The sequence below is a fragment of the Mangifera indica genome, chromosome 5, assembly GCF_011075055.1.
Source record: "Mangifera indica cultivar Alphonso chromosome 5, CATAS_Mindica_2.1, whole genome shotgun sequence".
NCBI lineage: Eukaryota > Viridiplantae > Streptophyta > Magnoliopsida > Sapindales > Anacardiaceae > Mangifera > Mangifera indica.
In genome coordinates, this window is record NC_058141.1 from 19,695,869 (window position 1) to 19,718,977 (window position 23,109).

Sequence of the window (23,109 nt, forward strand, 5' to 3'; positions counted from 1 at the left end):
GCCTGCTGCTGGTCAAATATAAATTGCTGGCCGTGTATTGTGTGTGGTGGTTGCGCGTGTTATGACATAACCGGCACACACAATACACAACCAGCAACACACACACAACACACAGATCACAGTTGCCCAGAATTTGACACAGTTATGACAGAAAAGGGAAAATTCCTCTACTGCAATTATATTCACAATAGATAGCAGTAAATATAGAGTCTCAATACAACTGAAATCAGCAAAACAACATAAATCAACAAGATAACCAGCTCTTCGAGGAGCTGGGACCTTCCTCAGCCAAAGACTGCCCACACCAGTTTCTCGATTTGTTTTTCCTTGGCCCCTTTCTCTCCTTTGTCCCCTTTTTATATCAATCCAACAAATTTCTCCAGTCTCCATTCCAAGCAACCCTCGTGTATTTGCCCCCACCATTTGGAATCTTTAAAAATCTCAGCCAGCCCACATTTTCTCCCTGGTTTGTTCCCCTGGTGGCAGTCCCACGTCTCTAGCTGTACACCTTGAATGTAGGGGCTGTAACAGAATTTAATCAAAGTATCACTACATAAATCAACCTGGTGAAAAATAGAGCTTTAGACTTCAGTTCCTGCACCACTAGTAGATGCATCAGTGCAGATACAGTAAGCAGGTCAGCAACTTATGAAGAGAGATAATGACTTAATACAGAGATTTCTGGAAAAAAAAAAAAAAAACAAACATTACTACATCATGTTAGACTTTGATTACAAAAATCTCTGGCTCATGTTCTTATGAAAAGACATTGCAAAGACTGAGGGCAATTTTTTAACATCTCTAAATCAAAAGAGGTCAGAGGAAACCTCAGAACATCCTAGTTAAATAAAAGGCGGCGCCTTGCAGACTTGGAAAGGTTGGGGCTTGACTGTTTCCTCTTCCCTTTGAATGTCTGATCACTCTGACTATGGGAATTCTTGGTTAAATCTTCTCCTGAATTTGCCTGAAGTTGTACTTTGGTTGAGCGATAAAAATCAGTAATGCTAAGCTGTACACCCTTTGGGTGTGGAGATTCTACTCTTTTACTGGACCCTTCAGATCCTAACCTTGAATCTTCTTTTCTTTTCAGTCCTTTCAATTCCTGTTAATTTCAAGAGCAAAACCAATAATCTCAGAACAGCTCCAGAGCCTCAGATTTCCAGGCAAAAGAAAAGAAATTAAGGTTATACCTTTTCTCGCAAAAATGTATTAACTTGCTTTGGGAATGCAGAATGCACAAGATCCATATTTTCATCTGTCAGCAAAAACCAGCACCCATCATCAACATAAATCTGAGGGCTATTTGATTCATCCAACAGATCAATGAATTCATTGACTTCTATGCACTCTTGATGCAACTCCGAATCTTCAACAGAAACAGCATACATGGCATTGCCCATTGCACATGCAGCTTTTTTCCACTTGACCACATAAGATTGATGTCCATATCTTGTCTTCACACGATGTACAGAATGAAATTCATATTGCCCATATAGCAAAGTTTTCACTGGATTTGTAACCATTTCTCTCAAATATATAGTGGACAGCATTGGAAGAATCCTTTGACGAATATATGATGGTTCCCAATGCTGATGAAAAACCAAGAAATCAACCAGCATTTCAGTTTTTGGGCTTTCCCATGATATAGAAGGGCCATCAGTTGCTGCAGAAAAATACAGAAGACTTCGTTAGTCAGATCAAGGTCTACATAATCAATTAATGAAAAATCAAGGCTTTGTTAACTGTCAAAAAACCTAAGGAATGTGCCCCAAAGTTCATGCATTTAATGCTAGCAGAAGTAAGATCATGTTTGGAAGTAAAGTATAATATTTAAAATATCACAAGAAATATTCCATAGCAATGAATTAACATCACTGCTGCTGACTACTACCAAACATACCAATAGTGTTTCCATGATTATCGCATAAATACATTTCAATGATTTTGTCATTTGGAAAACCTGACTCCATAGTAATCTTGTTGCAAACTTTAATCCACCAAATTTCAAGCTTCTTTTGCTCCTTCTTTCTTTGATTCTGCCATTAAATTAGATGAGCTGCTTTCAATGAGGACATGAGGGATAGAAGAAGCACATAACTCAAAACAGAGTGAAAAGATAGCGCAATGCAACTTATAGAATATGAAGTTTGAAGTATGGTAGAATTTATTGATAAAATATAAAGACAGAAACTGTCCATTTATTGATTTAACACATTATCCAGTTCTAATAAATAATGGAAACTACAGCGAAATTGTACCTTAATGCAATTGGAACAATTACATTTAAACCCTTCTGGCTTTTTAATGCAACCCTCACTATCACCATTGCAACAATATTCACAAGAAAACTTGGAATGAACTCTCTTACTGCCCGGATGCCCACAGAAGGAACAATGAGATATCGTGTTTGGTGAGCTTTCATCTAAATAGGGTACAACATCATCTACAGATTCAATGCCACTCTGATATTGTGGTATATCCCCATTGCCTATTTCATGTAAGCTACAAGAGATTTTCATCTTCAATAGATACGATCATGAGCAGGGTACAAAATTCTCTATAGATTTAATACTACTCTTTTAACATTACAAATAATAAGAGAACTAATCTTCATCCAGATCAAAAGAATACCTATTTAATATCTCATCTTCACTGAAGTTTTGGACAAAACGGAGAGCTGTGTCAAGCCCAACCCCTTGTACACCATTTAAATCATGGTCATTCCCAACCAAAAGAGCTATGGCTATCAAGTGTTTCCTCTTCAGCCCCAGACCAGCTTCTATATCCAATATACAGTAGCATTCAAATGGTTCCTGCATACAATGAGATTTGCATGCTTACAAAGGAAAAGAACCAACCCAAAGGCAACTAAATGTATAAAGTAAAGAAAAAAAATTATGGCCAAACAACCAATCAAAGATTAAAGAGCTTCGTTTCTGTTCTCTACAGCATCTCTTCCAGAGTCTGCAAATGAGTCAGCTATGACACAACTTTTTTATTACTAAAGACAGACACTGAATAAAAACTTCACCACAAATAAAAATGTTTCTATAACTAGTAGATACAAGTGAAGGATAAAAACATGGTCGCATCAGCAGAATAAGCAAGGTAATGACTTACTCTTGAGTTGGGTTTGATGCACTTTATCACACATTTGGCCCCAAAGAGGAAGGCATCACTATCAGCTGTGATGCATGCATCTACATGACCTTCACTATTTAACTGGGCACATAGTCCTTCAGCCTCGCCTTTTGCTTTTAGTACAGGCATCCCGAATAGTTCGATCAGTTCCTATGTAGACAATTTGTTAATATGCATCCAAATTAGGTATTAAAGAAACATCATCATACTATTTTCCAATTTCTTTATATGGCCTATTTCAATATCTTTTTTAATTCTTATAAGAAAATAAAAACAAAATCAACTGCATACACAATTTGGTGATAAACACAACTCAAAACACTTGATTGAACTGATATTAACAAGTTTCTCAGTCTTTATGCCATCACAGGCCTCTTCCAATTAAAGGATCATCATGCGGTATAAAAAAATAATAAAACACTTAATCTTGAAATAATTTCTGGGCCAAAATATGCAACAGATACAAAAACTCCAATGATAAAAAAAAAATTGATGGCAATAATGGTAAAATTATCAACTGACCACACACTCTTGAACACATTTCTGAAATGCCTGGTTCCTCTCTACAGAAATGCCTTCTTCAGTTAAGGGTAAACTCGAAGAATCTACACTAGAACGGAAAAACCTCATTATCCTCGCCCGGCTTTTCAAAGCCGACGGAGTTCCATCAACAACAAAGATTGGATAGGCTCCAAACTGTAAAATTACAAACTAAATCATTCTCATCACAGAAACCTAACAATTTACTAAAAGATTTTATGATCAAAGCCTAAAAAATTGCTAAAGGAGTTCTGTAAGACCTTGGCGAAGAGATTGATTGTACGGAAGAAGGTGAGTCTGAGATGGGGTTTACGAGCATGATTTTTAATAGCGGTCTCGTGTTGTACAATCCAGTAAGAGAGATCCACTGCAACCCGTTTGTCTCTCAAGAAATCGAAACCTTCCCTTCTGGCGTAGGGTTTTAGCAATTCCCAGAATTTGGCTCCCACACCCATCAATTTTTATTTGGGTTTCAACATCATTCAAGAAAGAAACAAATATAAATTACCGTTATGATTTGAAATACATGAGACGTGTGGGGTTTTATAGAGTAAAGGGCATTGACGAATAGGATTTACGCCATTTTCAAGAACCGCAATCGATCTGAGTAAATGCAAAATGACAATCATTTCCTACTCAAATTACAAAACGATGACTGGCTGCGGACTACCAACCCTTTTTCAGCAACATAAGTGGACCTCCATAAACAAACGGTCCGTTAAAGCCCACTTGCTTTCTGTTATTGGGTTTTTTTAATTTTAGAACAAGCCCACTTACTCATAATTTGGGGTGGCACGTTCGAGTTCAAAAGGATGGGTGCCTGAGTTCGAATCATGAGCAAAAGTGTTGAACTTGCAAGGCAGCACCAACACCCTTAAAATGGCTGGAATTGTAGTTCACGGTGAAGATTGAACTGAAAAGCTTAAATCCGAGTAAAACACTAGAGTTTTCATTGATCCAGAACTAGAAAGTTCACAGCGGAAATGGTCTCTCATACGCGCTTGATGTGAACGGCTGCAATGGTTTTATCATACAGCTTCGGATTTTGCTGGTGCTTACCGAATACTAGCCCAAACAGTACAACATCGGATCCCTCATCTTAACGGGCTCCACGTATCTATGAACTTAGATATTTGCACGTGCAATTTGTAATTACACATGGCCATACGTGCACCTGTCCATGCCCATTCAACTATATTTGACTGAAGCCAAGCCAAGCAATCTCTTAATATTTCTCCATCGTATCTTGCTTGGCTGATTGCGCTGAAAGGCGTTCCATAATAGGCCACTTTTGTGTCCTTTGACGCGTACAACAATATCAAGGAGAGATCCTCTGCATTCAATCATGTTGCTGTTAAAATTCGACCCCATGATTAGAAGCGAGGTGAGACCCTGTCATCTTGGTATCATAGTGTGATATATTGTCAATACGTAGTGCATTTGTGAGTTGATTTATAATAAAATAATATATTTAAATATATAATAATATATCATATAATTTTTTTATATAAATTAGATATATAATTTTATTATTTATAATACCATAATTTAATAGTTTGATTTATATTATCTATTTGAAAAGTAATTTTGATTTTAAACTTACTCTAATTTTGATTTTCCGTACCTAAAAATTTGTCAAATCAGTGTTACAGTCTACTGTTTAAGTACGGATATAAAACGCACCGCAAGATAAACAAGAGCGAGAAGTGAAGTGAGTCATTGAATGAGCTTTAATTTTTCGAGGGAACAGATCACGAGATCATCGTTTTTAATACGCTCGCTCGTGGCTCCAGGGAACCCAGTTGCACTCAATTGACACCGAGTCACGGCACAGACTGACAGTGATCAAGCCATTTCAGAACAACAGCTTTACATCTGATTGGATTACGATTTTTTTATGAGTCAACGTGTGTCAACAAATACAGTCAGAGACTCCAGCTCCCTTTCTCAAGCAACAACAGGCTTTATAATATTTAATTAGAACCATCGGCGCTTCTACATATTTAGTCGTTTTCCTATTCTTATTTTTTTACTACAACCAGAGCGCCATTGCCCTCTTCACTGGCATGAGCTTCTTACCTGGAGATCTTCACACCCAGAAGCTACCTCCCTATTTCTTTTCTTTCTCATGTTTATCTTCTTCTCATCCCTTTAAATTTGTACCCCACTTTGCTGTACTTCACTTCTAAACGTCTGTTTCATTCTTTAAATCTTTTTGCTGCAATATTGTCTCAGTATCATGTCGTCTTCAAGGACTTCATCATCTTCTTCTTATTATGAAAACTCGGAGCTAAGAAAGCAGTTTTCATTAGAGCGTAGACCTCAAATGCTTAAAGATTTCCTTGTAGATGATTCGTATTCATGCTCTTCAGGCAGGATCAAATCATTTCCCAGGCGAGTTGAAGATTGCACTATGCGAAATCTCATCCAAATCGATCTCAATGCAGCGAGAAATGATCATTCATATCCAAGCAACACGAAGAGATTATTAAGAAGCCGATCGAAAGCAGCAGCCTCAATGACAGTCTTCGTGTTTCAAGCCATTATTAACACCGTAAAAAACATTCAATTCAACGCTGTTAAGTCTCCTTCAATTTTACCGAGAAGCCTTTCTCGCAGGTTGTCAAGAAAGCATAACACACAACAAAACAAGAGAAGCGAGAACAAAGAAAGTGAAACCAAAATGACTGTTAGAATCAAAGATATCATACGGTGGAAATCATTCCGGGACTTGGCGGAGGAACCATCGGATCTTGCTTACTCTCTTGATCGTCATCACCACTGCGCCACAACAGCAACAAATGGATCTACCAATAGCTCTTGCAGTAACAGTAACTGGTCTAGTTGGTGTGACAGTGATTTTACGGCGGAGGATTTACCCTCTTGGGGAACCAACTCAGAAGATTATTTACCAGGTGTCGGTAGCGATTGCATGAAAGCGACAAAACAGGCCACGGCTAATATTGCGATGGGGCCAAAGGTGAGCAATAATTAATTATACGCAATCTATATAATATAATTCCCTGTCTGCTGTTGAGGGTCGTAGATGGCTTATTTTATAAGTCGATATTGTCAGGTAGTGAGATTTGGTCTCTAGTGTACGGTACTTAAATTATACATTATGTAGCTCAAACTTTCATATATTCCTATGTAACAATATTTATATTGTGGGTTTATATTGGTGCCTTATAAGAATTCACATGGACGTAGCTCTAATATTAAATCCTTTGCTGTCTGCAGATTATATACATGAAAGAGTCTGAATTTTCTAAGTACCCCATGTGTGTTTTTATTTTATTTCAAGTGGGTTTTTTTTTTTTCACTGATGTTGACTGATGTTGTAATGGATTGACAGGAGTTATTATCTGAGGAGAAAGAACTGCAGAGCCCTGTTTCTGTACTTGACTTTCAATTTGAAGAAGATGAATCCCTATTATCTTTCAATCTATGGCCTTTCAACCTGGAAGAATGGATGTCGATGGACCAGAATCATGATGGTTCTGATGAAGAAAAAGAAGTAGATAATATTGAAGAGAAGGCAATGCTGCTACTGAATCATGTCAGATGTACAAGTTCAATGGAAGACAATATCGTGGAGCAACTATTGTTTGATTTCTTTGTAGATGAATTGTCTACAAAGATTATTCAAACCAGAAACAACGAGGTTGATGGCGAGATGATTGTACAAGCAAGAAGATGGATTGATGGGGAACACAGTTCTTCCATTGATTGGGAAGAATATGTTAGAGGAATGGATAAAAAATTCGGGAAGTGGAACAAGTTTGAGGAGGAACAAGAAGAAATGGCTTTCGAAATTGAGATTGGAATGTTGAACCTTTTAGTGGACGAGGCATTGGCTGATCTCTTAGTACGCTAAATGTAAAACAAGAGAGCCAATTCAACTGGCCATGCCGCCATGGCGTGTACACAGTGGCACAACTAGTGCCAAAGTTGTAAACTCTGCCCATGGCTCACGTATTGATTGAAATTTCAGTGGGCTCACCTTGAACAGTCCAAGAATTTATTATTGGCATTTAGTAGAGAGAAGGAAGCTCGTGGCTAGCTACATGGTCTTGTAGATAGAGCTTAGAGAGCATGCTGAATTTTGTAGCAGAATAACTACAGTATTACTTTCTTTATTGGAAATTGACATTTGCCTTTTTGTTTGTGAGCCCTGATTGCGAATCCCGAATCCCAAATCCCGATCGATCACAGTCAAGGGAACAAACGAGTTCGTTGGGGTTGATACAGCCACATAAAGTCTTGAATCTTGTAACCTTGATTGTCAAGTTATCTAACTGGAGTATTATTGTATTACATACATTTAAAATCTCAAGTGATCCAGCTTGCGTGTAGCGATCACATAATAAATGAAACTTATATGGGCAAAGGACCATTTCCCACCTAACTTTTGATGTGTTTTTAAAATATCACTCACGATAGGTAAAAATTCACTTTTTTCACCCATGAGCTGTTAATTTGGATGATATCTGTTTGCATAAGGATAAAATATCCATTTTACCCTTATTAGATGAAATAACAAAAATACCCCTCAATTTAGTCTGCAAAATTCATCCCAAAATTGATGTAAAGGTTTTACCATTCACCCCTTTTAGGTTTTAGAAACTAACATTTCATCTTACCTAAAGTTTTTAAACTTTGAAAACTAACATTTTCACCCCCAAACCTAGGGTTTCCATATTTTTCAAAATACAACCATCCCCCATAACTTTCAAAACTAGCAGTTTTACCCCCCTTCTTCAACTTCATCTCCTGACGTCGTCACCGGCCTCCTCCTTCTCTTGGTGCGACGACGGTAGTGCGATGAAGACATCTTCATCTCCTCAATTTAAATCTCTTCAAAATTCAGTCGAGAGATGTGAGGGTTTTACCATTCACCCCTTTTAGGTTTTAGAAACTAACATTTCACCTTACCTAAAGTTTTTAAACTTTGAAAACTAACATTTTCACCCCCAAACCTAGGGTTTCCATATTTTTCAAAATACAGTCGCCCTCCATAACTTTCAAAACTAGCAGTTTTATCCCCCTTCTTCAACTTCATCTCCCGACGTCGTCACCGACCTCATCCTTCTCCTGGTGCGACGGCGGTGGTGCAATAAAGAGATCTTCATCTCCTCGTTACACGGTGCAACGAAGAGATGGAGATCTCTTCATCGCACGATGCGATGAAGAGGTCTCTCTTCATCGCACGATGAGACGAAGAGGTCTCTCTTCGTCGCTCCACCCAGACGACGAAGGACAACTCTTCGTCGTCCTTCGTCACTCGTCACATCGTCCAGAAGCTACTACGAAGGACGACGAAGCGTCGTCCTTCGTCTGTTCTTCTAGATTTAAACAACGTTTTATCGTCCAGATCTGAGCGATGAAGGGTCATCCTTCGTCATCCTTTGTAGTCGGAGATGGGAGATAGATTGACTGCGTCGACCGTCAATGGTGGTCGGAGAAGGAAGCAAACTCTAGGGATGAAATTAAACTTTTCAAACTTTAAAGATAGGTTAGTTATTAGTTTTTAAAACCTGGAGGGGGGAAACGGTAAAATTTTAAAGTTTTAAGGTTTTAAATAGTAAATGACGATTTTACCCCTGTCTCTAACTGAAAAATTGGACGACAGTTTGGTTATGGGTGAAAAAAGTGGATTTTCATCTGTCGTGGGTGGCATTTTGAAAACGCATCAAAAGTTAGGTGGGAAATAGTCCTTCTCCCAACTTATATTGATCTTGATTTATAGTAGCCCTCTTTTCAAACCCAGCCAACTTTGACCTTGTGCCTGTTTGAGCACAACTCAACATCATGAAAGTGGAGTTCAAGAACAAGCTTGAAAATACAGATAAAAAAAGGCTTGAGTTCAATTTGGTCACACATGATACTATCAAACGAAGGTTAAAATATGGTTGTCTCATTTATAACTAAAATAGAAAAACGACAGTATAACTTGATATCATAAAATAAAGTTTAAGATCAAATCTAAAAATTTAAAAAGAGCTTAAACTCGATTTGATCGTATATGATTCTATCAACTAAATGTCAAAATGGGATTATTTCGTTTATAACTAATACAAAAGAAGATATTGTTTTGTTATGGTTATAAATAATTTAATTATTATTTTTTTAATGAAGTATGAGATTAGCTGAGAAAATGACCCCCCCTTTCGCATATCCCATACAGCATGATGCAAAACAAATTTAAAAGCGCCCACCGTGGGGCTCGAACCCACGACCACAAGGTTAAGAGCCTTGCGCTCTACCGACTGAGCTAGACGGGCTCTTGTTTAAGAGAATTTACATATTGTTGTTAACGTAAATTATTGTGAACTGTATGCAGCTGATATGTTCATGCAGCATCATCAATGCTGAGAAAGATGCAATTGCAAAAGTGGGACGTCAGGAACATGAGGCCTCAAGTACTAGAATTGCTTGAGGATTGTCAGTATCTTGGCAGGACATAAATGATGCCTCCACGATATAATTTATGAATTATTAAACATGGAACATCAGATATTAGGTTTTATGTGTACATTTTGAGAATTTTTAATTGTTGGAAATCGGAATGCGAGGTGGTGGTGGCCATATTTGCCAAGCGGACTGGACGAGAAGACGACGGTTCAAAAAAGTGTGTCATCACTTATCGCCTGATCCATCAGAGAAGGCAAGGACAAAAGAGGAAAGGCATTGTCACTAACCCCATGAGCCCATGACTGATATGATAAATTTTTTTGTTTAAATTCAAATTATTTGTAATTTGATTCCTTTGTTATGTTTTATTTTTTATTCCAAAATACCCCTATCAAATAACAATAGAATAATCTATTAATTAAACCAAAGTGATTAGACTTTTCAAATCACGATTAGATTCAAATTAAGCTTAAATAAGAGCGCACTTAAGTTAGAATTGAATTCAAAATAATTTATTTAAGATCGAATTTGTTTTACTTTATTAATATGTAACAATATTTAAAAAGAATAAAACTTATAGAATAAAGATAAAAGGAAGAAAAAATTGTCATAAAACGAGTTTGGATATAACAAGTAAAAATACTAATAAAACGTCAATTTTGAGTTAAGCTCTAATTAAAATTTATTTAATTTGAATTCTGCTTGTTCATCGAATAGTGATAAAAGCTTAATTTAGTTTAAATTGTATCAATCGCTATGCCAAATATTATATTTTATATCTATAAATTTAGAGTAATAATATATTAGAATTGAGTTATTCCCAAATAAGGGTTTGCTCCAATTAAAAATAAAAAAAAACTTGAATTTATAATAATCAATATGAAAAAGAGAGTTTATGAAGAAGACGATGAAGAATAATTATTGAAAAGAAGTGAGAAAAAAAGAAAAGTGGAACGGAAAAAATAAATATGCTCATAATTTTTTTATAACTCAATTGAGTTGAGCTCACCCGGTTCAATTTTGATTGGGGTTTTGCTCAAGCTCGTATCTTTCCATTCAAGCTTAAGTTGGAATCACATCCAACAATATTTTGAGAGTACAAATAAAGAGTTAACTTTGTGCGTTTGACATGAGTTTTGTTTCTGATAGGGCCGTTTAAGCCCAAATCAACGTAAAGTAACGATTTACACAGAGGTCAGTATTTCCGTTAATAATCAACGTGGCAAGATCCTGGCGCCCGATAGAACTGAAACACCACACAAAAGTGTGAGAAACCGCAATTTTGGGTCACAGACAGATGCCGTACCATTCAAGTCTCCACGCACGGCAATCTTTATCTCCAAACTGCCAATCACGACGTCGTTTTATTTAATCCGATGGTAAATCAAACTGTCAAATTCTCTGTCCCATTCTTTTCAGTTTCGTCGTGAATTCTCTACTTTCTCCCTCTTAATCTGCATAATTACCTATATATCACTCCTCTAAACTTGTAAATACGGAGTCTCAATTGACATTTGCTTTTGGTGCAGGCAAGGCCGCAAATGTTGAGAATGATTCTGTGCTGGCTTGGTGTTAATTCAAATGAAACGAAGATCATCAGTTCACCATTGCATAGAGTTGTTGCAGTAATGGCTTCTGGTCCATCTCCAACCTTTTCATGGAGGTTCGAGGTGATTTTGGTCATTTACGGAATTTACTTTGTATCAGAATTTTTGTTTTAGAGATTCTCTATTTTGAATTGCATGTTATAATAATTATAATCCAGGTTGTGACTGTTCGACAAATAATCTAAAATGCTCGATATGCCTTATACTTCAGTTTTTGATTAGAAGTTAGTTTTTGGATTATGACTTAAATAATTTATAAATATGATTATAATCCACAATTAGAATATTTACATAAATTGTCCTAAATATTTTATAATTGATTATTTAATTCAATAATTCAATAATCTGGATTAAATAAACTATACTAACAGACACATAATATGATTTTTTTTTTTTTAAATTCAGGTAACATTGTTTCTTATGTGGGGTTATGGTTCTGCAAGGTCAGTGCTGTAATTTTGGAGAAATTTGTTTATAAGTTTGTTCCAGAGTTCATAGCTGATTTTTTTTATTATTAAATTGACCAGATTGGATGGGATTCTGTTATGAGAATGGGTGTAGACTTGCAGGACTTGTTCTTGTATGGAGCATTTTTGTTCTATAATCCTCTCCTCCTTCTGGTGAGTTTGACATTTTTCTCAAAGATTTCATATTTTTTCTGGAAATTTACCTTTGCACCATTCTTGTTTCAGACAGTGATGGTTTGGCTCTGGGGAGCAAGCTTATGGGTCTTCTCACAAGGCAGTGTTAAATATGCAAAAATATTTTATCTTGATGAAAACCACCTTACAACGAAATATGGAAGGTACTAAGCTTTGCATTTCATATCAATTGTATTTAGCTTGGTGTTTCATCTTTATAACTTCTTGTAATAACATTGTCGCATTCTTTTTTTTCTTTATCTAACTTTACTGAGTTTATGATTCAGTATTGAGGGAAGAAATTCGTGTTCCGATTCGGCATATGCAGTGTAGCAATTGGATGACAATTATTGTCTTAACTAGCATGACAGCATACCTTTATCTCAACTCTCATGGAGAAGAAAAATTGGCAGCGTCACAACCAGTGTAATATCTGTTCTGTTTCTTGATTTACTCCTACCTTTTCTGTCCTTGGATTTTGGTTTCTTGCTTCAGACACTACTTTGCAGCACATTGTAATCATAATACTTCTAGTTTCTTTGCCTGTTTCTTCTACACTTGATAAGTGCTGCTATAGGAGATGTGGTTATCTGTTTGCATAACATTGTTTATGCTATAGGAACCTTTGTGATTCATTTTCTTTTTTAATGGATCTTTCTTTTTTCTTTTTTTTAGGTATAAACTGTGGCAAAACTTGGTTGCAGTTTCTACTTAACATGACTCTGTGTTAAGTAGCAAAAATTGGCTTACTAACCCAGCCTCTCTCTCTTGTAAATCTGATAAATAGTGCTAACATTTACATATTCCTAGTGCAGGTACTACTGTATGTCACCATTGTTGTTGTCTTATATTACCCTTTGATATATTCTACTTGCCATCTCGCTACTTCTTATTGAGGACACTGTGGAAAATAGCTCTTCCACTTCAGGCAAGTGTAGCTTCACCCCAGTTTCCTTGTTTTCTTCAGAAAGCTATTTATTGTCATTGAAATGACTAGGAAAAATGTAACTATATTCAAGTGTGTGTGTGTTTTTTTTTTCCCTAAAGCTGATTGACATTTAACAGATTTGAAGCTCATGGTTTTTGTTTTTGTTTTTTGCAATGGATGTTCTCTGTGTAACAGGCAATTTCATTTCCCAACTTTTTCTTGGCTGGTATTCTTACCTCCATGGCAAAGGTATGAGCCTACGGCCTTATTTAGCTATTTTCTAAAGCAATCTGTCATTTTACTTCCATTGATAACAAGTTGTGTGAATTTGGGACACATGATTTTTTTTTTTTTTTCATGCACTTCGCATATTTTCATGGAAAACTGTTCTTTTCTGTTATTTAGATGCAACTAACCATGGTACTATTGATTGTCCGGCTGCCTTAAACTCATAATCAATTTTTATCCTTACCTAAAGCTAGTTCTCTTTGAAATTTCCATCTTAACTTTAAGCTGCATTATTTTTTCTTGTTGCTTTAATTGTTAATTATGTGCAGGCATTTTCAGATCTGGAGTGATCAGTCTGTCGAATGGTTCACCAACAGTTTACTATTTTAAAATTTGAGGTATACTTCACCATATATGCAATTAATTATTGAAGGTTCTGTAGCTTTGTTATTACTCTTCTATTAATTCTGATCTGAATTACCCTACAGCTACATTTCTTTATAAATAACACTTGGGTATTTTGCTTCTCCTGCAATTATATATTTTATTGTCTTTGTAAAGTTTTAAGTTGGGTATTGAGAAAAGGGAGAGATACAGAATGAAAATGAAGCGGATGTACAAAAGTACCTCATGCATGCATGTATGACATCAAACACTTCAAACATCTTAACAACACTTGTGCTGCTATTTTTTTTTGGGGTGTGAATCTTGTGCTGCTATTTGTGTTGAACTGGAAGTGTTGTTCCTTATTGTGATACCCTATGAGGTTTGGTTGTAGGTTCAATCACCAGTCCACATTATAGAATATTATTAACTCTATGCTTCAGGCATGGATAACCAAAATGGGTTTTCCTTAAATGTAGAATGCTACAATTGCATGGTTTGAAGCTGATTCAGTTTGTGGTAGTCACTCAATAGCAATCCCACTGGTGCTTGCTTGTTGTCCCCTTTTTTTTGTCGCTTATTGCAATGTCTTCATCAGTACAAGGATTCAAAGGAAAAAACAACCGTTTTAAATGTTTTTACCTCCCTTAACGGTATGTTCTTGTTTTTTTGTGCTGTACTGTCATCTTAATGCTGTTGGCATGTGGTTTTCAGGTTTGAAATATTCAATCACAATCCCAGTGATTTTTCTTACAGCTCTAAAATATCATGTCTTGCCTGAGATGTGGACATCCATTTATCAACAACTTTGGCTTCTCTCTTGCGTTGTTAACTCAGTGTATTCATTTTACTGGGATGTAACTCGAGATTGGGACCTGAGGTATGCTTACGAGTTCTTTTTTGGCCCACCAATATGGATTCATGTGCCTGCTTTTACAACGACATTTCCATTTCATATCTTAGGAGGGAAGGAATAAGAGAAATAATAAAAGATAGAGTGGATATCATGTTCTCTTTGGTCTGAAAGCAATAGTGAGAGTGAAGAGAAACACAACTTTTCAATTCAGTAGTAGCTGTAGATTCAATATCACTTTGTAGAATTGTAGTTTTTTTTTTTTTTTCCTATTTGGTTAAATCTAAATTGATCTTTGTTTATTTTTTATTGAATGCTGCACATATGGTTTGCACTAGTGCTACGAGTGCGACTTTGAATTAAGCTGTGACAAAATTTTCCATTTGCTCATGATATGCATGAGTATTAACCTGTTTTAACGTTATTTTCCAGCGTGTTCTCCCGGATTTTCATGTTCAACAGACCAAATCATTGTTCAAAACTTTTATATGGGCGGCGATGGGCAAAGATTTAGATACATCTATTATGAGTGGATATCCTTTTCTGCTGAGAGCTTAATTATAGTGTTGTAAAATTGCAGTTTTATTTCTGGGTTCTTGGAAGCAACCTGGTCCTACGATGTTCGTGGACCTACAAACCCTCCGCTCATCCGCGCCCCAATTACCTGACTGCATTTGCAGTCACTGTCTTGGAGATGCTTCGGCGGTTCCATGCATATTCTTTCTAGTAGAAAATGAGTGGAATAAGATAACCAATTCAACCTTCGAGCTTCCAGATGATGAATTACCAAGAGAAGAAGAAAATTTACTTGCCTTAGGCTCAACTAACCATTGACGCATAGTGTATACAGACCAGCCGGTTCCTGTGTCCGTGTTGCATCAAATCAATTCATTCTTTACACTGATTGGAAACAATTTGGGTCATATCAGTGTCGTACTTTGTGTAGAATTTGCTTTGAGGAGACTTATAATTGACGTAGGCCCTAGTCTGTGCTGGGTTGGGTCCAATTTGAACGTGACTTAAATGCATCAATTCAATTTTTCCGATATATCCGAAATTGCGAGAAATCAACTTCATTTAGCAATTAACCAATTTATATATTTATAATCACGATAATAAATGTGATTATTTTAATTTAAAATGAATAGTTATAAAGTAATTACATGATTCTCGTTTCGGCATGTATATTATATGAAAATCTAATTTTTTTTCAAATTGTTCTAGAAATGACTATGTCGAGGGGAGGGGTTGGAAGGTTATCACTGTCCCCATCCCTTTAGGTGGGATGCATCTTCATTCCCTCATTATCTCCGTGACAAGTATTACAAGGAATTTTTGTCTCCTATTTACACAGAATAATCCTTATTCATTCATATGTTGTTTCATTCTGTAAGTATTATCATTATGATAGTATTGTGGTAAATAATTAAAAGTATAGTATATACATTTTTTTAAAAATTATACTATATAAATAGGTACGAATAGAGATATAATAAAGATATATATATCTCTATTTCTGTCTTTCGGGATGTCTTTTTATCTCTCATTTTGTTTATGTTACGAAATCCCTATATTATAGGAGAGATCATCTTTTGAAGTCAAATTATCCCTCCTAAATAGAATAAATTTTTTAAATAACAATAATAATAATAAATTTTTAATTATCTAATTATTATTTAAAAAAATATTATGAACATCATTAAAATTATGAAATATTTCACATAAATTTTTGTTATGTTATTTTTTTTTCTAAAAAGGGTATTAGTTTGTATCAAAACAATAATCAATACATATATAGTATGATATGAATTGCTCACCGTATCATACTAAATATCAATTCACTCTAATATATGTATTTTTTCCACTGTGTTAGATGATACTAATAACTGTAATTGTATTTTAAACAGTCAAATTAATACTAATTTGATTACTAATTATAATTGTTTACTACAGTTTTGAATTAAGTGATTAAGATGCTTAAATAAATGCACATATGCTTACGCCGTTAATCAAATCGTTAATTCCAGATGGCAGAATCGTGTCCCTTTACCGCAGAGAATACGTGAAAACAATGTCTTATATAGATTCTCTCTCGCATAAATAAACATATCATTTTAAAGAAATTCTTTGAGAACACTATACTCTTTCTACCCATCTCGCATTCTCGTCACAATCAATCATTTCTATCTTTTATCAATCGGACCTCTACTTGGTTTCTGAATCAACAATCCTCCTAAACCAGAGCTTCGCGACTGGAATTTCAGTTTTGCCTTATTTTTTTTATCTATCCAGGGTAAGTTGTTGTTGCTTAGGGTTTCTTTGCTGTTGTTAGCCATTAATGGATATTGAAGAAATTATTATCACCAATACCATGTTGATCAGATCCGAATTTGTATAGCCTTTGACGCACACATAATTATTTCGGCAAATTTTTTTTTTTAACATTTACGTATTTTAACCTTAATTTTGAGTACAAACTTATAAATCCTTATCTCATCGGAAAGCAATTTTGTCGCGAGAACATCAATCGATTAATTTGGTCTCATCCTATAAATTAAAGTTTACTAACAAGTATGTATAAAACCTTTTTTTTTTCTCATGATGGTGATTAGTTAATTGTTTCGGATGGATTCATTACAAAAATCTTATATATTTTTTTGGGAAGTTGATTGTTGGTGTAAGACTAGGTTAACCGATTGGGTATATATTAATATTTCAGATAGGTTTTAACTTCGTTGTTTTTTGTATTATTAGGGATAGATATGTTTCAGTTTTAGGTGATAAGTAATTTGGAATTTAGTTTTGTGTGTGTTTCTGTGCATGTGAGGATTACTGACTGAGAGACAGGAAAGGGTATAGGAAATAAGATAATTTTATTGAATTTTCAGTTTGTTTCTGGATGCTAAGCGGACAATTTTATAACCCAGAACCTTTTTAATAATAATTTTAGTTTCTGCCGTTTAATTCCATCAAAAAATTCTAATGCTGGGCATACCGCATTCAAAAATTTATATTAAATGTTTTACTTACCAAAAAATTAAAATTAGTTTTTAAATAGAATATGGACATGTCAAAATAACACTAATATAAAATTCAAGGCAAAATCAATTTTTGAAGATACTGATATTCTTTTCACAAATTAACCCATGTCCAGAAGAACCAAAAACACAGAACTTATACAATTACTGTAAAAATTCATAACAATTCGTATATCTAGTATTTTTTAGTGAAATAAAATTCTGTAGCATCCTTAGAGTTCCAACTTTGATATATCTCAAACTCAAATTTATTTTACAAACATAAAAAAAATCGTGGAACATTATGTTTTAGTTTTATTTTAGGTGAGAAGTAATTTGGAATTTAGTTTTGTGTGTGTCTGTGCATGCAAGGATTCATGACTGAGAGACAATAAAGGGAACAGGAAATAGGAAATAAGACAATTTATTGAATTTTCTCTTTGTTTCTGGATGCTAATCAGAAAAATTTGGACAAGTGATTCTCATTTCCTTTTTAGAAATTCATTTGCACTGATGGAGAATTGCCAAGTTTTCATGTGATTTTGAGGAATAAGTATTGTTCATGGCATGTGCAAGATTTTGTCAAAATCTGGTAATGGTTTATGTGATAGTTATAGATCTTCCACTTGCAAAAAGAAATCTAGTAAATTTTTATTTGGTTGTTATTTATCATCCTCTTGCCCATTGTAGTTTAAAATTTGAGATGTTTGAAGGACCTTATATGTGCAATTTAGCAAGGTATTTATTTGCCCGATATTGAGTGAAAGAGCAAGGCAGTGTAGTGGAATTCATGATTAAGTTATTGTTTCTTCTTATGGTGTTTTCAAGCATTCAAGTGTTTTCTCACCCTAAATGCTTATTATCTACTTATTTTTTGCTATTTTGATGAATAAAAATGACAGGATACTATAAAGTTTGGAGGATGGCTGATAATGAGGAGAGACAGGAGAATACTTCTGGTGGGAATGAATGGGAAGTTGTATCACTTACAGCATCTACATATGCTGCTGCACCTGGTCCCAAGAATGTAGAACTAAAGAATGACGACAAGAGTGATGCCAATGAGGAGATTGAAGCAGAAATTTCTCGTGCATTGTTTATGTCTGGGCATTTTGTCTTTCCAGCGGGCGAACATGAAAATCTGCCACTGGAGCCTGGACCTGCCAAGAGTGAGATTTATAATGAGCCTGTTGGGAAGGATGTGGTCACTGAAGTTGAAGCTGAAGAAGGGGGTAGATCCAGTGGAAAAGATGACGACGAAAATTGGACTCTTAAAAGGTTTAGTGTACATAATGAGTTTCCAGGAATACAGTTTTTTGATGAGAAGGGTAACGAGCTATCCATTCCTGGCACAGAGTTTGAAGAAGGGACAACTCTACCCGGATTAAATTTGAGTGATAAAGAAGGGAGTATTTGTAATGCAGCTACATTTGGTTCATTTCATAGTGAAGCGGTGTTTGGTGGATCAACTATGTATGATGAGAATATAGAAACTGAACATACTGAACATTTGGAAAAAGGCATTGATCTTCCTGCAGGTGCATCAGAAGCCCTGAAGTCTGCAAAAGATGGTAAATGCCTTGCATCTGACCTTCCTTGTGAAGCGTGGTGGAAGAGAAGGGCAAGTTCCTTGTATGCTCACACAAAAGAAGCAAATGCTTTTTGGTCCATTCTCATTGCAGCAGCTGTCATGGGTCTCGTACTTATTGGACAGCGATGGCAGCAAGAAAGGTGGCTAGCTTTGCAGCTGAAGTGGCAACTTAGCACCAGTGATGAGGTATATGGATTGCTGCTCCTCTTTTAAATAATTACTTTGAGTAAACAGCCTAATATTTAGTATTTTGGTTGCACAAATACTAAATATTTACTTTTAGTAAACAGTCTAATATTTGGTTGCACAAATATGCTTTTTTGGTGTTTTTATCTTCTCTTTTTTCTCTATTTGCATCCCAATGTGATCAGCATGGGAGGAGATTTAACTATATAATATTAGTTAATATGATAATAAAACCCACATGCTTGCATGGTACACAAATTGAACTGTGAATTTCAGAGCCTAGAATTTCTAGATATTATTTTCTTTTCTATTGGACTGGAAAAATAGAATTGTGCTTCACCATGCTCTGAGTATTATTTTACACGGTAGTACTCTGTGAGAAATTTGTTTTTTATTTACTGGAAAAATACTGTCATGAATTAGCTTTGTTCCTTGAAGTTCCAGCTTAACTTGTTTTCTTCACAACGAATGTTAGAGTCTTGCTCTTTTTTTTTTTTTTTAAATGTTTAGTTGAATGTATTAAATTCACTTAGCAATGGATAGTTCAGAAGTCAATAATAACATAGCGATATCCTTTTAAAGATGTTCTAATTCAACTCTATGGAGGTCCGAAGCCAAGGTGATCAGAAAAAATAAAATGAAATGTCATGTATGTGATATAACATGTGTAAGTCTATTTTAATTTGCGGGTGATGTAATTAATTAGGTATAGATTTTTCAGAATATAAACTATTTAATCGATTTTTATTATCAGCAGAAGGCTAGCCGGATGCTTGGCCCCATATATCGCCTTAAAGATGCCATTGTGGGTGGCCACCGCCGTGGTTCTCTTATCAGGAGCAGCTCTTCAAAAGATAACTAAGATGATGACGAAAAAAAGATATGAGAGATTGGTTGTGTCAGGTTATTAATACGGTAGCTTGCTGTGTGGTTCATTCGTTCTCATGTCAAAAAGTTGATAATGTTATGCTGTTGTGTTTTATTATTGTTATGGTTAGGTCACCATACTGAGAAAGCAAATGAACAAACTATTGCCGCGTTTGTTATGTATAAAATTAATATTTGCTAAGAAAAACCAATTTGAGTATTGAAAATGGAAGTTGTTGGCAAACTCAAGTGGTGCGTGTTGATGAGCCTCATTAAAATTTGTACAAGAAAGAAGTTGCATTGTAAATTGTGGATTTTGGCTGTATATAAAGAGGCATAGAGATCAGCACCATGGGGTCATCAGAAACCAACATGACATCGGGTTTTTGATCCTCCTTGTTTTAAATTTTGTTTTTCCTGGGGTCGTGATTTTCAAGCTGTTCAATTGTTTGTACAACTGTATTTTACTGGAATGAAATTCCATTGTTAGCTGTCTCGTTATTCCGTGGTATAGCATTTGCTTTGTTAACAATAATGTTCACTTCAGTTCCATTTACCACCACGGGTCTATAGCAAACCAAACAACCAAACTTTAAAATAGGGTTGAACCGAGTCAAGCCCTCTAGTGCTTGAAATCCAACTTGGTTTGAGAATGTTCAGCTCTGTCGCCAAACCTTAGCTGAGGAAAAAGTTAGCTTAAGGTCTAACTGGTAAACAAATTGTTTGGCTTGACTTGTTAAATGGTTTGCGTATACATATTGTTTTAATAATAGGGATAACATCATTTCACACTTGTAATCATGTCGTTATAACAATTCGAATCACAATAATAAGTCATAAATATGAGTTGAGTTTTGAATTTTGAAATTTCATCTTGAACCGATTTAGAAATTCTTTAAATCCTAAGTCAATAAATTCGAGTTCAAGTTACCCTATTACAAATATAAGCTAAACTTGAACTAACGCATATTGGGACAGTTTAGCTCGAATCTAGGCATACTTTAAACTTAGAAAGGTCCAATAATTAATCAATCAATTAAAAAGACCAGCACAGGATTGGATTGGATTTGTTTAGTGGGAAGAGAAAAGAAGGTGAGTTACGTAACACTAACACTAGACTGTCGGGGCCATATCTTTTTTTTTTTTTTTCCAATCTTCCAACTCCCCTCCATTAAAACCGCCAAAACTGACCCTCACACCTCTCATGCCTTCAACTTCCCTCCTTGTACTTTATTGATCTCCCCAGCACCCCTTCTCTCCACAACTTTCTTTCTCTTCTCTTCTCCAATCTCATGGCTTGCAAGCTCTCCTATTCAAACAGCAGGCATTTGCTCGGTTCAAAAGCTCTAGCTGATGCTGCTTCTTGGTATTGTGCCTTTGTTCTTGTAGCTCTTATTTTGCTCAGCCTTTTTAGAGAGTACTCTAGTGCTAGTATCACGCACGATTTTTATGGTATAAAATTCAAAGGCAAGCAGTTTGTAGAGCGACCCTGTGATGAAATTTATGTTGTTGGAGAAGGGGAAACCCTTCACACCATCAGCGATAAGTGCGGAGACCCTTTTATAGTTGAACGGAATCCTCATATTCATGACCCTGATGATGTCTTCCCTGGACTTGTCATCAAGATTACTCCTTCGCAACGTAGCAAGTTTTTAAGGTAGATGATCACTATCTTTTCCTTTTCGCACTTTTGTCTTTTCTCTTCAGCAAACAATATGTAACTTTGTACAGAAAGCAAGCAGCACAAAATTTCATACAAAAACCTTGTTAGTAGCATTTGCCTCTCCTCTTTGCTTTTCTTTTCTTTTCTTTTCAACAACATATATATGTTCATAGGTAAGCATTTATGCTGCAAGAATCTTGAACAGGGGTGAATTCTATCCAAATTCAAACTGGCCATCCAACGCATGATGCCTGATTTGAGTTCAAACAAGTTTGAACTCATATGAACAACCGATTATCAGTGACTCAGTGTCATTGGAGGGCAGCCAATAATGTAAGTAGTAAAACTGGAGATAAATAGTATCATCAGATGGATAATCGAATTGATTTCAAACAAAGCTACTAAGGTAAAACTTCAGTTCGAAATTAACTTGTTCAAACCGAGTCATTAATTCGATCTAATAATTATCATGAACCTGCTCCTGTATCAGTCGACAAATAATTATACGTGGATTAGTGATAGTGAATGTGTGAGAAGAGTTGTTGAAAAGCATTAATACAGAGATTAATTTGTAGTCTTGACTAACGGATTCTATAACCAAAAAGGTTATAGATGTGGCTTCAAAATATAGCAATGTTCCCTGTCTGTCCATTTCGTGCAAAAGGCTAAAGAGCTATTTTCCACCAAAGTTTTAATACAAAGATTAATATACATTTATGAACATTTAATTCGAGTTTAATCACCCCCACTAATCACTAGCCGAAAACAGTTGTTGGCCAAAGTCAAAGTCACATAATTGTCATTATTAAAAGTATAGGTTTGATTCGAATTCAGTTCGATGAATTTAGGGAGCGTTTAGTTTGGGTAATATTTTATTACCAAAATAGAAAGATTATCTTGAAGATAGATTACTTAAAAGATTACTGGGTATAAATGATTACTATGTTTGATAAAATTTGGTAGATATAAATAATTATTACGTTTGGTTAAAGGTAATAAAATATTACTAGTAAATTATTTAAATTAAATTTCCTTAAATATAATTATTT

The 23,109-nt window shown here is 35.3% G+C and overlaps 4 protein-coding genes, 1 non-coding gene and 1 pseudogene across 10 annotated transcripts; 4 read left to right on the forward strand and 2 right to left on the reverse strand.

Annotated features, from left to right (window-relative positions):
* Window positions 1–145: 145 nt before the first annotated feature.
* On the reverse strand, window positions 146–4,623 carry LOC123216568 (flap endonuclease GEN-like 1). Of its 4 annotated transcripts, none has more exons than XM_044637020.1 (9): window positions 3,942–4,619; window positions 3,664–3,837; window positions 3,121–3,291; window positions 2,632–2,813; window positions 2,259–2,502; window positions 1,901–2,036; window positions 1,191–1,663; window positions 828–1,102; window positions 146–681 (listed from the first exon to the last, which is right to left on the reverse strand). In XM_044637020.1, the coding sequence occupies exons 1-8, from the start codon at window positions 4,134–4,136 to the stop codon at window positions 839–841; spliced, it is 1,839 nt and encodes a 612-aa protein (XP_044492955.1). In that variant the 5' UTR covers window positions 4,137–4,619; the 3' UTR covers window positions 146–681; window positions 828–838. The 4 variants fall into 4 exon arrangements, with proteins under 4 accessions (XP_044492955.1, XP_044492956.1, XP_044492957.1 ...); XM_044637021.1 differs by having other exon boundaries at window positions 146–522; window positions 3,942–4,617; XM_044637022.1 differs by having other exon boundaries at window positions 146–1,102; window positions 1,961–2,036; window positions 3,942–4,623.
* A 779-nt stretch (window positions 4,624–5,402) lies between these two features.
* LOC123216570 lies at window positions 5,403–7,843 on the forward strand. The gene is made up of 2 exons (XM_044637025.1): window positions 5,403–6,661; window positions 7,037–7,843. Exons 1-2 carry the CDS (start codon window positions 5,921–5,923, stop codon window positions 7,556–7,558), a joined length of 1,263 nt encoding a protein of 420 aa, XP_044492960.1. The 5' UTR covers window positions 5,403–5,920; the 3' UTR covers window positions 7,559–7,843.
* Window positions 7,844–9,892: 2,049 nt separating this feature from the next.
* TRNAK-CUU lies at window positions 9,893–9,965 on the reverse strand. Its single transcript has one exon. It is a non-coding gene; the product is annotated as a tRNA-Lys (tRNA).
* A 1,164-nt stretch (window positions 9,966–11,129) lies between these two features.
* LOC123215498 lies at window positions 11,130–15,754 on the forward strand (annotated as a pseudogene).
* A 1,089-nt stretch (window positions 15,755–16,843) lies between these two features.
* Window positions 16,844–20,646, forward strand: LOC123217200 (ATG8-interacting protein 1-like). 2 transcript variants are annotated; one of them, XM_044638024.1, is made up of 3 exons: window positions 16,844–17,029; window positions 18,656–19,530; window positions 20,285–20,646. In XM_044638024.1, exons 2-3 carry the CDS (start codon window positions 18,676–18,678, stop codon window positions 20,390–20,392), a joined length of 963 nt encoding a protein of 320 aa, XP_044493959.1. In that variant the 5' UTR covers window positions 16,844–17,029; window positions 18,656–18,675; the 3' UTR covers window positions 20,393–20,646. The 2 variants fall into 2 exon arrangements, with proteins under 2 accessions (XP_044493959.1, XP_044493960.1); XM_044638025.1 differs by having other exon boundaries at window positions 20,288–20,646.
* An 898-nt stretch (window positions 20,647–21,544) lies between these two features.
* On the forward strand, window positions 21,545–22,581 carry LOC123217405. 2 transcript variants are annotated; one of them, XM_044638433.1, is made up of 2 exons: window positions 21,545–22,054; window positions 22,266–22,581. In XM_044638433.1, the coding sequence occupies exons 1-2, from the start codon at window positions 21,690–21,692 to the stop codon at window positions 22,306–22,308; spliced, it is 408 nt and encodes a 135-aa protein (XP_044494368.1). In that variant the 5' UTR covers window positions 21,545–21,689; the 3' UTR covers window positions 22,309–22,581. The 2 variants fall into 2 exon arrangements, with proteins under 2 accessions (XP_044494368.1, XP_044494369.1); XM_044638434.1 differs by having other exon boundaries at window positions 21,547–22,054; window positions 22,234–22,581.
* Window positions 22,582–23,109: the final 528 nt, after the last annotated feature.